The sequence below is a fragment of the Diospyros lotus genome, chromosome 15 (assembly GCF_014633365.1).
Source record: "Diospyros lotus cultivar Yz01 chromosome 15, ASM1463336v1, whole genome shotgun sequence".
NCBI classification, from domain to species: Eukaryota; Viridiplantae; Streptophyta; class Magnoliopsida; order Ericales; family Ebenaceae; genus Diospyros; species Diospyros lotus.
Window position 1 is genome coordinate 3,441,507 of NC_068352.1, and position 12,670 is coordinate 3,454,176.

Below are 12,670 nucleotides of genomic sequence, written 5' to 3' on the forward strand. Positions count from 1 at the left end.
TCAAATTTCTCTCAATTTGAGGGAGACGAAAAATGAAAAGAATGGATGAAATGTGTTTTATTTCATTTGATTTTTTTCTTATTACCTCTGCCAGACAAGAACAATCATCTTTTCATACACAGTATAAGAGAAATGGATTAGCACATTAATTATTTAATGTAATTATTTTTATTCACTATATTATACATTTCATTCCTCTAAACACTCTTATACTCATAGTTCAATAAAATGTATACTACAATGATATTAAGTGTACAAATTCCATATACAAATAGCATTTTCTTAAAAATATTAAAATTGAAAATTTTGAACAATCTCATAAAATAATGGTGGAAACTTTGTGCAAGGACAAGTACAAGTAATTAATATTTTTTAATAATATAATGTAAATAACAAATATAATAAACGCATATCCAAAGTGATAGATTAGATAATAAATTAAGATATATCTTACTCACATAAGTCTTATATTCAAATTTCGTGAGAGCAACCATTTTCTTTTTATGAACCCCTTAAGATAGCGCACATAGTCGACTGTTCGGGATCTTGATGTTGAGTATGTCAAGATTGCGTATTTGAATCCTAGACAGTGCGGTAGATATCGCCATAATTATACAAAAGGCCATAAGCCCGGGCCATTGACCTGACCTTACTTGATTTAGTTGATTGTCCAATTCAGTCGGTTGTCTGTAAGTTATAAGGAAAAGGTGACGATCACGTCGAAGGCACTGTATCAAAGCTTCCTCAATTCCTTTGTTAAAAAAAAAAAAATTACTTTACATTTGCCGTATAATGCCGTTACAAAATAGAACCATGGATTGAACAAAATAGGGTCGTATAATGCCGTTACAAAAGCCTTGGCATGAAGTTATACTCAAGACAATGCATGGTCAAGTGCGCAGTATGAATTCCCATGTAAACGAACATATAGGCATGTCTCCAAGGCAGCAAATGTATTTATATTATTATTGGACAACAATTGATAAGTCTCACCAAATTACCTCCATTCCCTAAATTTCTCCCATTTTTACCAGAGAACAACGCAATTTCCCAATGTGGTATCCCCTTTGAGTGTCAAGCTCGAGCATAGACAAAATTCTCAAATTCAAGTATTATGCCTCCCATGCAATTTAGTTAAGTTGGCCACTCCCTAAAACCATTTTTTTTTTTTTTTTGTATTGCAAAAATTGAGGGATCCCCAATATATAATCAACCTTCAGTTCCGAATCGTCACACATTTCTTATAAATCACGATTCGTCTGTTCGAGCAAACAAGTAAGACATGCAAGTTCAGATCGAAATCCAAACCTTGTCCCATTTGATAGACATAGATAATACATTATATACACGATCCAGATTCGAATTCACAATCTTGTTGTACCCAAATTTTTGAATATGTGCAAATGACTCTCATGACAGGAGAAGATACACAATTATTTGTTATTTGGATGGGTTGGGCACCCATGACAGGTTGCCTTGACCCGGATCCATTTTTGTTAAAAATTATATATATAATATAATATAAGGTACAACTATTGAAAACGGTTGTATTATATTGAATTATAAGGTGCAACTGTTGAAAACGATTGCACCATTTTAAATCATAAGGTATATCTGTTGGGCAGCCACATATATAGCCATGCAAAGGTCCATTAATAGTGTGCTTTCATTAGTGATTTACACCAAGATTTGGCATTAAATCAATCGCTACTCTTGTGAAATCATCAAGTTAAGTGTTCTTAGTTTTATTCTATATTTATGCATTTTAACAAAAACTGAAGTCTTTCCTATAATCACATTATATCTCATATCACATTCAAAGAGCAACCACGGCAAATCCGACTAGCTTGGAAAATAAGCATTTTTTTTTATTTTATTTCAAGGAATCAATTTAGCTATCATGAACAATACACAAATGTTCATATCAAATCAAAAAAACAAAAAAATCTAATAAGAGCATAACCTAATACAAAAGAGGGAAACACCATAGCGAAGGGGCACAAGCCAAAATCTGAAAGAAAAATGCAATAAGCTATACAATGTACTTGGATAATAAGCACTATGTTTTCAGGTGGCGTATTTTTTCTCTTTGTTCTATTATTGAGCAAGAAAGCTTATTCATCATCATCTTACTGATAACAAATGAAAGTATAATTACTATTCTTTCTCATTTTCCTATACCCCAATTTTCTCCAGTTGCTAACTACATTGTTGAGAAAAACCTGCAATTTGCAGCTCATTCTTTGATCGGTGTGCCCTCACTTTCGAGCTGTGGCAAAGGTTCGGCATCAGAGGGGACAGAGGTGCCCTCATTTTCAGCCTGTGTGGGGACTCTCAAGTCTGAGTCGACAGATGTGTCCTCACTTTCAACCTGCCAGGAAATACTAGCATCAGAGGCAACTGGGTCTTCGCCGTTTTCAACCTGAGAGGAGACTGTATCATTGGAAGCAATAGGGCTATCCCCATTTTCAAACTGCAGGGAGACTGTTGGGTCAGACACCCCATTGTCAACAGTCGAGTTTGAGAGTTCAACCAGCGAGCTTTCATCTTCACCAGTGATGGATGGTGCCGGGGACGCCTCAGGTGTTGAAGGTGCAGTGGCAGGGGAAGGAGATGAATCAGATTCTTCCACTGGTTGCTGAAGGCTCCAGTACATGATGCTGGCTGTCAGTGTGAGAATCATCTTCTGGTTTACCTGCCATTACATTGCCAGAATGTCAGTCAACAAAGATGGCACTATGTTTTCCCCTTGCATATCCATTTCATGAACATTTCGTTCAAATGCACGATTCTTAAACAAATTTGATTGTTCCCAAGACACAGAATGAACCAATACTGGACCACTTGGTAGGGATAAGTACTGCCATTTTTTAGGTCTCAGCCATTTGTTGAATGTATCTAAAGTAAACTTTCAGGTTTTGGTCCTATACTATCTTTCTTTAATTCATTTCTCATCAGCATGTGCTGCCAGTTAGAATGAAAGCTTTAAGTTTCTTGTGAAACATAAATGAGACAATTTAATCTCATTCAATGCAGTAGCCTGTCAAAAGTAGGAAATCTTTGGATTCAAACATGAAATAAATGTACGATCAAATTTAAAATTTCACCACAAACCATTTTTACCTCAATGATGTCCTCGGGCAACAAGAAAATTGAACATCCAAGCTTTCGTGCAACACTGATTATGTATGTAGCATTCAGTTTCTTCTCCTCGTCTATCACAATAATGAAAACAAGTCACCCTATTGGCTCAACTAAGATGAAGACAACAAAATCTAGTGTGTTATTGCATTGCTAGAGGTGAGCAGGAAAGCTTTTTATTTTTCTTCCCGAGGGGATGAGGGCAGGGTAGGGGTTGGGAGAGAGGAAGCATTATACATGGAACATACCTCTCCCTGCTGCCCCCGGTGCCGCCACCCCCCGCCCCCCCCCCCCAAAAAAAAAATGATAATAACAATATATCAAGCATTTATGCCACTATGTGGTTTGGCAAAGTGGTTTGAATGGAAGTAAAAGTAAAATTTTAACACTGAAAGATTTCCTTTTGGGGAAGACTGAACATTTTCTTTATCTCTAATGCTTCCAGAAAATGTAAAACCTAGTTAAACTTGGTTGAATCCTTCTATAGGCTTTTAATCATCCTGGATTTGGGCAAATTTTACAAAAGGAGTTAGTGGTCTCTTTTCTTTAAATGAAACTCAATCTGATGACGAGGTTAAAATAAACAACTAAATCCAAGCAAATAAAAAACTAGAAGATTTCATGCAAAAATTGACACTTGCAAAAGAGCATACCACTTTCACCCTTGGTGACAAGGTTCCAATTGACAACCCTAGGCTCAACAGCACTGAGAAGTTCAAGGAAGAATAATCCACTTGAAAGGCTCTTATCCTGATTACAGTCCACAGCAGCACCAGCTAGTCAGATTCAGCTATAAATGAGAAGGATTTAGAAACATATGTAAATCTACCAACCTTAAAACTCTCTATATTAGAAGTTCGGCCTGTGCTTTTCACTTTTTTGTTTGCCCAAATTAGGATATCAGCATCAGTAATCTCCTTACCTTGGGAGTGGGATCTCAAGTTTTTCAAAAGTTGAAGCACATTGAACCGCATCAACTGCCACAGAAAAGCTGGAAAAAGGAAACATATATATAAAATTTTGAGCATCTTGGACCACAAGTTTCTAGCAAGGAATTCTGTTTTGATGTTTAAAGCAGTCAACCCGATTTGGGAAACAGAAAAGTTCCTTGAGTAATGGAAATGAAGCAGAATATACAGATGCACTGGCAACCAAAGTGAAAACACTTCAGAGAGATATATCTCCAAATAAATGACTGATATTGCCTCTAAGCAATAATGTTTATTTTTTCTTGGCAAAGTCATGAACAAATAGAGTCGCAGGATTAAAATACTCTGTCCAGCCCCTAAAATGGGCTGGAGTTGAATCGGAATTTATGGGAAATTCCGTTAGAACAGAGTTTAGGAAAAGAGAAGAGAGAGATAGATAGAGACGAGAGAAGAGACTTGAGAAAGAAGAGAGTTGTTATTCATTCCAAAACTGCCTTTCTGTTTCATCCTTCCCCTATTTATTCATAGGTAGGTAGGTTAGTTAGTTCTAACCCCCTCTCTCGCCTTCCATTCTCCTTCTACTTATTACAAAAATACCCCTCAAGTCCTAACATACTCACATTTTGATGCAAAATAACAAGAATTAGACTTGCATAGCAATGCACTCTATTATTAACCAATAAATGCTGCAGCTCAGCTTTTATCTTGGCATCCATCTTTTCAGTTTTACGCATGCATTTAACAGTAATTTCATCTGAGGGAGGATATTATGGCTAATGGACACTTTCCACTAAAAGATGAAATTGCTGGAGAATAGGATGCCAGCAACAGTGATCTCATTTGTAATCAGCTAGTAAACAAACAAACAAGATGGGCCTTCTTTTCCACAGCATACAATATACGTATTCAATAATACAGAAACACAATTAATTCAGACAAATAATTGGCATCTGCTTCCAATGTGCATTTTTGGAACTGTAAGTTTAAGAAAAAATTCTCAGAAGTTTCTTTCAGAAAATCAAAATGAAATCATTGTTTAACTCAATCAAAAGAGACAACATTACAACAAAACCAGAATGAAAAAGGAAACCAGCAGCACAGCAATGCCAATCAAACTCAACTGCCAAAATTGGGCCTTGTTAGCTGATGGTGCAATCAACAACATTATTAATTCAAGCAATAGACCATAAGTGCAGCCTGAGAACTCAGAATGGCCTAAGATATGAAATTAATTAAGAGCAAGTTCTGAAATGAATCTGACAATTGGAGATGTAATACAGTACTTGGACCATCAATGCACAAAAGAGAACAATGTCAATATGGAATACTCAGTTTTAGTGGTGCGAAAACAATTAAAGCATGAGAAATAATGACTCAAACATCAAGCAGTAAACCATACAACCTTACAATTTCTTGGCTGTAGTGATAGCTTTAAGATGGGATATATTACCAACTATGAGCTTCTTATTCCCTTGTACAATATCATTTCCTGCAACATTCACCAGCGAAAGTTTTAACTGCTTTCCTATTCGAATAACTTGGTTGCAGTTCTCCACTTTCCTAAATGGCATTTTAATGGGAGGTTTTGTTGCCTGTTTCCAAATAACTGATCCTGGAGAAATTTTTTCTAGCACTTCCAAAAGTATCCATCTGCATACATGGGAAAAGACGAACTGTTATGAGAGAAACATCGTTTTTGCAAGATGAGATGAATGTAAATGTGTAACAAATAAAAAAGTAATCAGAGATGTCAAATTTATATATGATAATTCTTATGCCAGTAAGAAACAAAGATGGGGAAAGAATATATAGAAACTATCATAGTTGAGGGAGAGGAAAGCTAAAGATTCTAATAATATTGAAAGCATCAGATATCGAGATTCACTACTCATGAGTACCAGTAAAAACATGAGGAAACAAAGGTTATTTTGAAAAATTATTAAATGAAAATCATTTAGAGAACTTCATTTTTGGAAAAGAAAATACAATAGTAGGGAATTACATGGAGTAGATCTTTTCATAAAATTGGAGTTTCTGAAATGAACTTAATGTTAAAGATGATAAATTTAGACAAAGCCTTAGGGCTATGTGGCATCTCATAGAGGTACTGAAGTGCCTATAAGATGTAAGTTTATCATCATCATAGCTAACAAAACAATTCAATAGAAGTTTTGCTAACTAAGACAAGTTGAATGGGCAAGAAAAAGAAATATAGTAACCGTGAGTAAACTAAGGAATATGTTTTGAAGTTGTGGAGACTAAGATGCCAAGCTTGCAATAATGAAGTTATAGGAAGAGTAACAAAGCAAATTTGAGACTTTAAAAACAGTATCACATAATCAATTTAGGTTTATCATTTAAAGGTAAAGCAAACAATTGGAGAGCTATCTCTCAAGGAGTATAGGTACAGAATAAAGATATAGACACGGTTTCTATAGATTTGGAGAGAATGCATGATAAGATACACGACACGATGAGCTTTGAAAAAGAAAGGCATCAACCAATATATATATTGGAGTGTGCCAATAAATGGATATATTGGAGTGAGAAATGCATGCGAGAGGCAGGACCATAGCGAAAACAACCACAAAAGAAACTACCAATCTCCTATTGCAGTAGATTTACATCAAGGATATGCTTGAAGTCCTTATCATTTTGCATTAATAGTGGATAAATTGGCTAGATGAGTGCATGATGAAATACCATGATGTATGTCAGCAAATATTGTTCAATAATTAAATAAAAGAAAGGTAAAGTTCTAAACAGGAACTCTGAGGGTAACTTTACAAGCAGGATATTCTAAAAGTGACTAAACTGGAATATGTGAAATGCAAACTTCAATAAAAACGAAGTGAGAACAAAAAGATACTCAATGTTGAAGGCCAATATGTACCTAACTACAACACATCAACCCTTAAATTCTAGGTGCATTTGGCCACATGGATTGTAGCTTAGCCAATCATCTCTATCTATGGTCATATCCTTTGTAACCAAGGAGTACCTAAGAGTGAAGAATTTTTAGTAGGCTCAATTAGGATGAAGAGATTGATGTTAATGTTATTCATAGATGAAGATGAAAGCATCAGACTTAGTGAAGGAATGATTTAAGGTTAGTGTGACCAACTATGTATGAAATTTAGAAATAACAAAAATCCCTATGCTATAACTTTATGGAACTAACAATATTAGAAAGTTGACGAATGCAGCTAGACGAGAATGGTAACAGGGATGCATGGAAACACTTGGAGAGTTAGGTTAGGAAGAAACAAATCCCAAAGATGATCAAGATGTTGCTGATGACAAATTAGAGAAATTCAGTTCAGATGGTTTAGGCATGTAAAACAAAGACCAGGAGATATGGCAATCTGGATATATAAGTATATTCATATTACAGGTAAAGATGGGTTTGAAAGATCAAACTTAACTTAGGCAGAGACACAAAATTGAAGACATGACATATTGTGGTTTAATAAGACTTACAACCCTTGGTAGAGCAGAATGGAGGGAAAATTCCATGAAACCAGACGCAAAAGGTTGAAGCATAATAACAGGTACTGAATTAAATTTACCCATTTCTGACATCCTCAAATAAATTATTAACATAAGTAGCAATCCCAAGACTATTGATCCATAGTCGAAAGCATCTTTCCTCTCTAGACATTTGCTCATCATCAGTCATCATCTCCGCAAAAGAAACCTTTTTGCTGTCCGTAGAGAGTCCATTCCTACAAGAGAGAAACAAAATTTTTGAGATGAAAATATGAAGTGAAAACCATGATGCTAACACCCTAATGACGGCATGGATCTTGAGTAGGACTGAAGGAAAAATCTCCAACAAAAAATGTATCTTCCAACAGTAATTCCATTAACAAGAAAGCACACAAGAAATCAACAAATCAACTGATCCATTAATCAATCATAAGAAGTGCTGCATCTTGCTTCTGTGAAGAGCATTCTCACCTCAAGATACGAGTAAACATTTCATGTCCCAACATAAAACTCTAATTGCAGGTCACAAACTCAAAGTCCATTTAATAAGATGAAATTTCATATTCTAACAAGTAATTCTATAAAATTGAACGAGAAAAATGAACAAAAAAATTTGTAAGATGCTATATCAACCAAATATATAAAAAATAAAATAAAAGCAATAATTTGGTACCTTTGATGGAATATCTGTGCAACAAATGCAAGATTCAAATTTGTGGAGCCTTCAACTATGTCCTTGGGGGTTAAGTATCTTTTGCAATCCATTTTCTCTGCATGGTCAAGCACCAAATTGGCCCTTTCAGCAGGTTCTTTTGCATCTAGAGTGGCCGGACTGCAATGTTCTGGTGCAAGAACATTAAGGAGATAAGCATATGCTTCTCCATCCTGCCATCCAAAAGCATATGATATTGGCATGTCAAATGAAAAGCATTAGAAGAGTTCCACAGAAGAGAAGTAAAACTAATGGTTCATAAATGGGAGCTTCATTAAGCTAAGATAATTTATTTTTTCCAGGGAAAACAGAAGGGGGTCATGTTGGTAAATAGAAATAAAAAGCAACAGTAATGCTCAGGGGCAAGAATAATTTCTTAACGCTATGCACCACTTAAATAAGTATCCACACCAGGTCCATATTTTGCTACAGTATGACACTGCAAACACCATAGAATTAACAAATGGGTAAAATATTCCTTTTATTTAAACAATGAATAATGAAATATACAATTCTTTGAGCTTAATAAAAATCCCATTATTACTAGACAGATAGGATTGCTGATACCTTCAAGTCAGAAGAAAAATTTGTCACTGTTTTCTTATAACCAGCTTTCTTCAGATGAAAATTCATCCACTTCAACAAGACCTTTTCAGGGGCTAAACCCATAAGCTCCTCAACATCCTGAAAAATATTGAAGAATAATGATATCAGAATGCCATAGAGTAAAATAAAAAATTACCAACTCGAATTGTAAAGCATGAACAAGTATAGTTGATTACATTATTGTCGTCCACCAGTTCCACAAGCTGTGGTGTCTTCCTAAGGTTGAGATCTGCCAAGAGTTGGATCTGAAGGCACAGTAGTTACAGTAATGAAGTAAATCAAAATATATTTACATATATAAGCAAGCAAAAGCTATTCAAAACTAGAAGCTCAGTGACAGTGATTACAACCACTTTTCTTATAAATTTCTTATTTTGGTGCTAAAAGAACTCAATCTAAAGGAAAGAGAACGTATTGTAAAGGAAAGAGTCTAAGCATACCTTTATAATTTGACTAATCAAGCCAAGCACCAGATGAGGCTGCAAGATGAACCAAAAGAAAAAAAAAAATTAAGCGTGAAGCTCTCAATCTAAATCAGTGTGACTTCTATGAGTTCTGAAAAAGTTGAACTCACTCGTCCTTCAACCAGGTCCTGGGTACCAATGTTAACTACTGTACAACCAATAGCCTTAGCAGAGTTGAGACAAAGGGTATGATTTTCATTCCTTTCCCAGGGGTTGAGTACCCGTTTTGTGTTGATAGCCCGTTCATCTATTGTGCCCGGTACAGCAACATTGATAAGCTTGCTGCATCAACAATAAAATCCATCAAATCAGCCCCATACTATTAGCCTTTCACAAAATAACATAGTAAAATGCAAATAAAAAGACCCTGCTTAAGTACCATAGAAGAACTCCATCTTTTGCAAGATCAAATAAAGCATTTGAAGAGGGGTCTATAGGAAGAAATTGCTTCAAAAATGGATCATCCCTCAGATAGCTGTTGATGTGAGCAACGTAAGATGATTTCTCTGATTCACTTATTGTATGAAGAAGAGTGGTTGTAGTAGCCTTAAGGAATGACGAGGAATTCTTTTGACCACCCAGTTTTGCTGTAGCTCGTGATTGCAAATTCAAGTATGACTGCCCATAAAGTGCAATTAATACACATGTAATTTACCATCTTTTAATTCCAGTATGAGCAAGATGAAGCTTACTAGTTCCAGAAAGACAACAAATAACGACAAACACCATGCTGCCTGAAGATACTCAAATAGAATTAAAGGTTTAAACATGTTGTTCTCATTATTCTTTTCACACAGCTACATCCCATTCACCAAATGTGTAAATCCTAAAATGCCATAAACTGACATATAAGCTTATTAATTCCCCAGAGACACAACAGACACTGTAAAACCCCTTGCTAACTGTGCGAAAATAGAAGTAAATACCAAAACCTCTTACTGCGATTCTTCTTTTCATATTACCTTCATTAACCAAGTATGTAAATAGTGAAATATAAAACAATATTAGAATATGGAAAAGCCAAAACAGTGACTCACCTTGAGGAAGCCTTCAAAATCAATCTCATCATCCATAGCATAACCTGATTCTCCCAATATTGCCCTAATCTCCTCCACCTTAAATATCTGACTGAAAGCTTTCAAGTTTACCATTAAAGGTGGCAAATCCCCCATTGTAACTTTACCATTCTGATTCCTCAGTGAAATAAACTACAAATTAACCACAACAAAAACAAAAACATAGCAAGTACATCACTGCCCAGCCAACCAGTCTTCCACAATTCAACTCAAACAACAGAATTCGAAGCATAGCATACGAATCCAAACAAAACACAACACGAGGAAAGGAACAGAGATATTAACCTTGGACTTCAGGCTGCGAAGTTCAACTTGCGTGAACTGGCTTTGCAGCCATTGATCAGAAACAAGAACACCCATAAAACTAGACATCTCCTTCTGCACAAATCACAAAATTGGGGACGAAAAACGGATCACCCTCTCACTTGCTTCCCCAAATTTTTCACTTCGCTCCAGAAAACCCCTACAAGATTCCAATAAACCAGAATTCAGCCAGTTGAAACCACACCCAAGAACGGATATCCAGGTCAAAACAACCTCCAATTTCTCACTCTGTACCTGACAAAACATTTGAAGCCACAAAAAGAACACCAATAACCAGATGACTACCATTCACACGCAACGTTTCGCGGGGGTCAACGAACTGAATGGAGTGAAAATGAATCAAAACTCATTGAAGATTGAAAATTATCTACAAAGCATATGTACCTCCGGCAGTTAGTGATCTGGCGTCTCGTTACAATGGGATTCTTGGTTTGTTCAAGATTTGAGTGGCGATGCTGCTGCGAGTACTCAATAGAGGATCGATCTTTGCTTCGCTTGGAGGGCAAAGCCACAGCCACAAAGAAAGAGAGAGGAGAGAGAGAGTCCCCGGGGGGGGGGGGGGGGGGGGGGGGGTAGGTTTATGGGTTTGGACGCGCTGAGACCGACCACGAGAAGAGGAGGAGGCCAGTTATGAAGGCAAGGTGCTGAGGCGGACAAATTAATCCTACGCGCGAGTGTACAGTAAACCCATGGAAGCGCTTCCTATCCTGTACGCGTCACCGCCTCAGCTACAACGTGGGCGCCACCTCAGCAACTGCTATGTCCTCTTTTGCAACTACCACACGCAACAAAATAAACCAAAAGTAGAAAAGAAATAAAATTTTAAACTCTGAGTGCTAAGGGTGAGAGGATTTTTTTTATTTAAAAAATATTTAATGTAATTATAATATTAAGTTTTGAGATTTTCATCATCTCGAAGATTTTATTATGCGATATGTCATAGGTAAAAGTATAATAAAAAATTAAAAAACTAAAGTTTAAAATAACTGGTTAGACTAAAAATGTGTAATTTTTTCCGAATTAGAAGTGTCGAACAAAGTACAAATAATATAATTTTGACATTCAAAAATTCTTCTAAGAGTTGTACGAAAATGATAAATATTTTTCATAAAAATCTTAATTCTAATAGATTCCGTAATAAAATGCTATACATGAAAATCATAATTTTAGTAGACCTCAAAATATTATGATAAATATTATTTGTAAAAATGCTAATTCAAAGGAATTTGGGAAACCTCCGTGCTCTTCTATAAATAGTATTGTTGTTGTAATACAACAATTGAAACTTGTTTCTTTTGGGGAAGCTCGGTAAAAAGTCGGCAAGATTAAGTGGAAAAGCAAAGTCTACTCGAAAGAGGTCATTCGAAGGGGTCTTGCGGAAGGGTCTTTCGAGGGAGTTGTGGAAAGGTCTTAGGAAGAGTTTCGGATCTTCCGATTTGCAAGCCAATAGATAGTCAGAAGACACGCATGGATCTCTTCCATGTGGGCCCTCCGATGCCCAAGTTAGATATACTCATGGTGCGAAGCGATTATGCAGATGCAATGCAATATAGATGGTGCCTTTGAAAAGGTAGAGATTCTTCGAAAGAGATATGCTCAGAAGAGTCAGAAGGTGGTCTTCGAATTTGGGCATAAGGCCCTAGAAAATGAATGGTTGAAGGTATTTATACATCTCGAAGAATTGGGACACATGACAAGCCTGGACATATGGCACACATGTATGAGTGCACGTGGTACAACCCTTCGGGCGGGGGCATCTGGTTATCACTAGGTTAAGCTTCGGGAGGACTAGCCTTCAAGGAAATTAGCCCCAAAAGGTTTTTAGAAGACTGGTTGGATCTTCGAGGAAGTAGTCCTCAAAGGGTCTTCAAAAGGGTATTTGGGTCTTTGAGGAGCAAGGCCCTCAAGAAAGAACCTTTCTAGGAAAAG

General features: G+C 36.3%; 1 protein-coding gene across 5 annotated transcripts; it reads right to left on the bottom strand.

Moving 5' to 3' along the window:
- Positions 1-1,843: 1,843 nt before the first annotated feature.
- LOC127791784 (fimbrin-1-like) lies at positions 1,844-11,285 on the bottom strand. Of its 5 annotated transcripts, XM_052321830.1 has the most exons (16): positions 11,126-11,285; positions 10,976-11,060; positions 10,703-10,880; positions 10,379-10,549; positions 9,721-9,959; positions 9,452-9,623; positions 9,318-9,356; positions 9,054-9,122; positions 8,839-8,955; positions 8,233-8,444; positions 7,640-7,795; positions 5,521-5,720; positions 3,975-4,132; positions 3,795-3,891; positions 3,124-3,215; positions 1,844-2,695 (listed from the first exon to the last, which is right to left on the bottom strand). In XM_052321830.1, the coding sequence occupies exons 3-16, from the start codon at positions 10,787-10,789 to the stop codon at positions 2,237-2,239; spliced, it is 2,268 nt and encodes a 755-aa protein (XP_052177790.1). In that variant the 5' UTR covers positions 10,790-10,880; positions 10,976-11,060; positions 11,126-11,285; the 3' UTR covers positions 1,844-2,236. The 5 variants fall into 5 exon arrangements, with proteins under 5 accessions (XP_052177790.1, XP_052177789.1, XP_052177791.1 ...); XM_052321829.1 differs by lacking the exon at positions 10,976-11,060; XM_052321831.1 differs by lacking the exon at positions 10,976-11,060 and having other exon boundaries at positions 10,703-10,975.
- Positions 11,286-12,670: the final 1,385 nt, after the last annotated feature.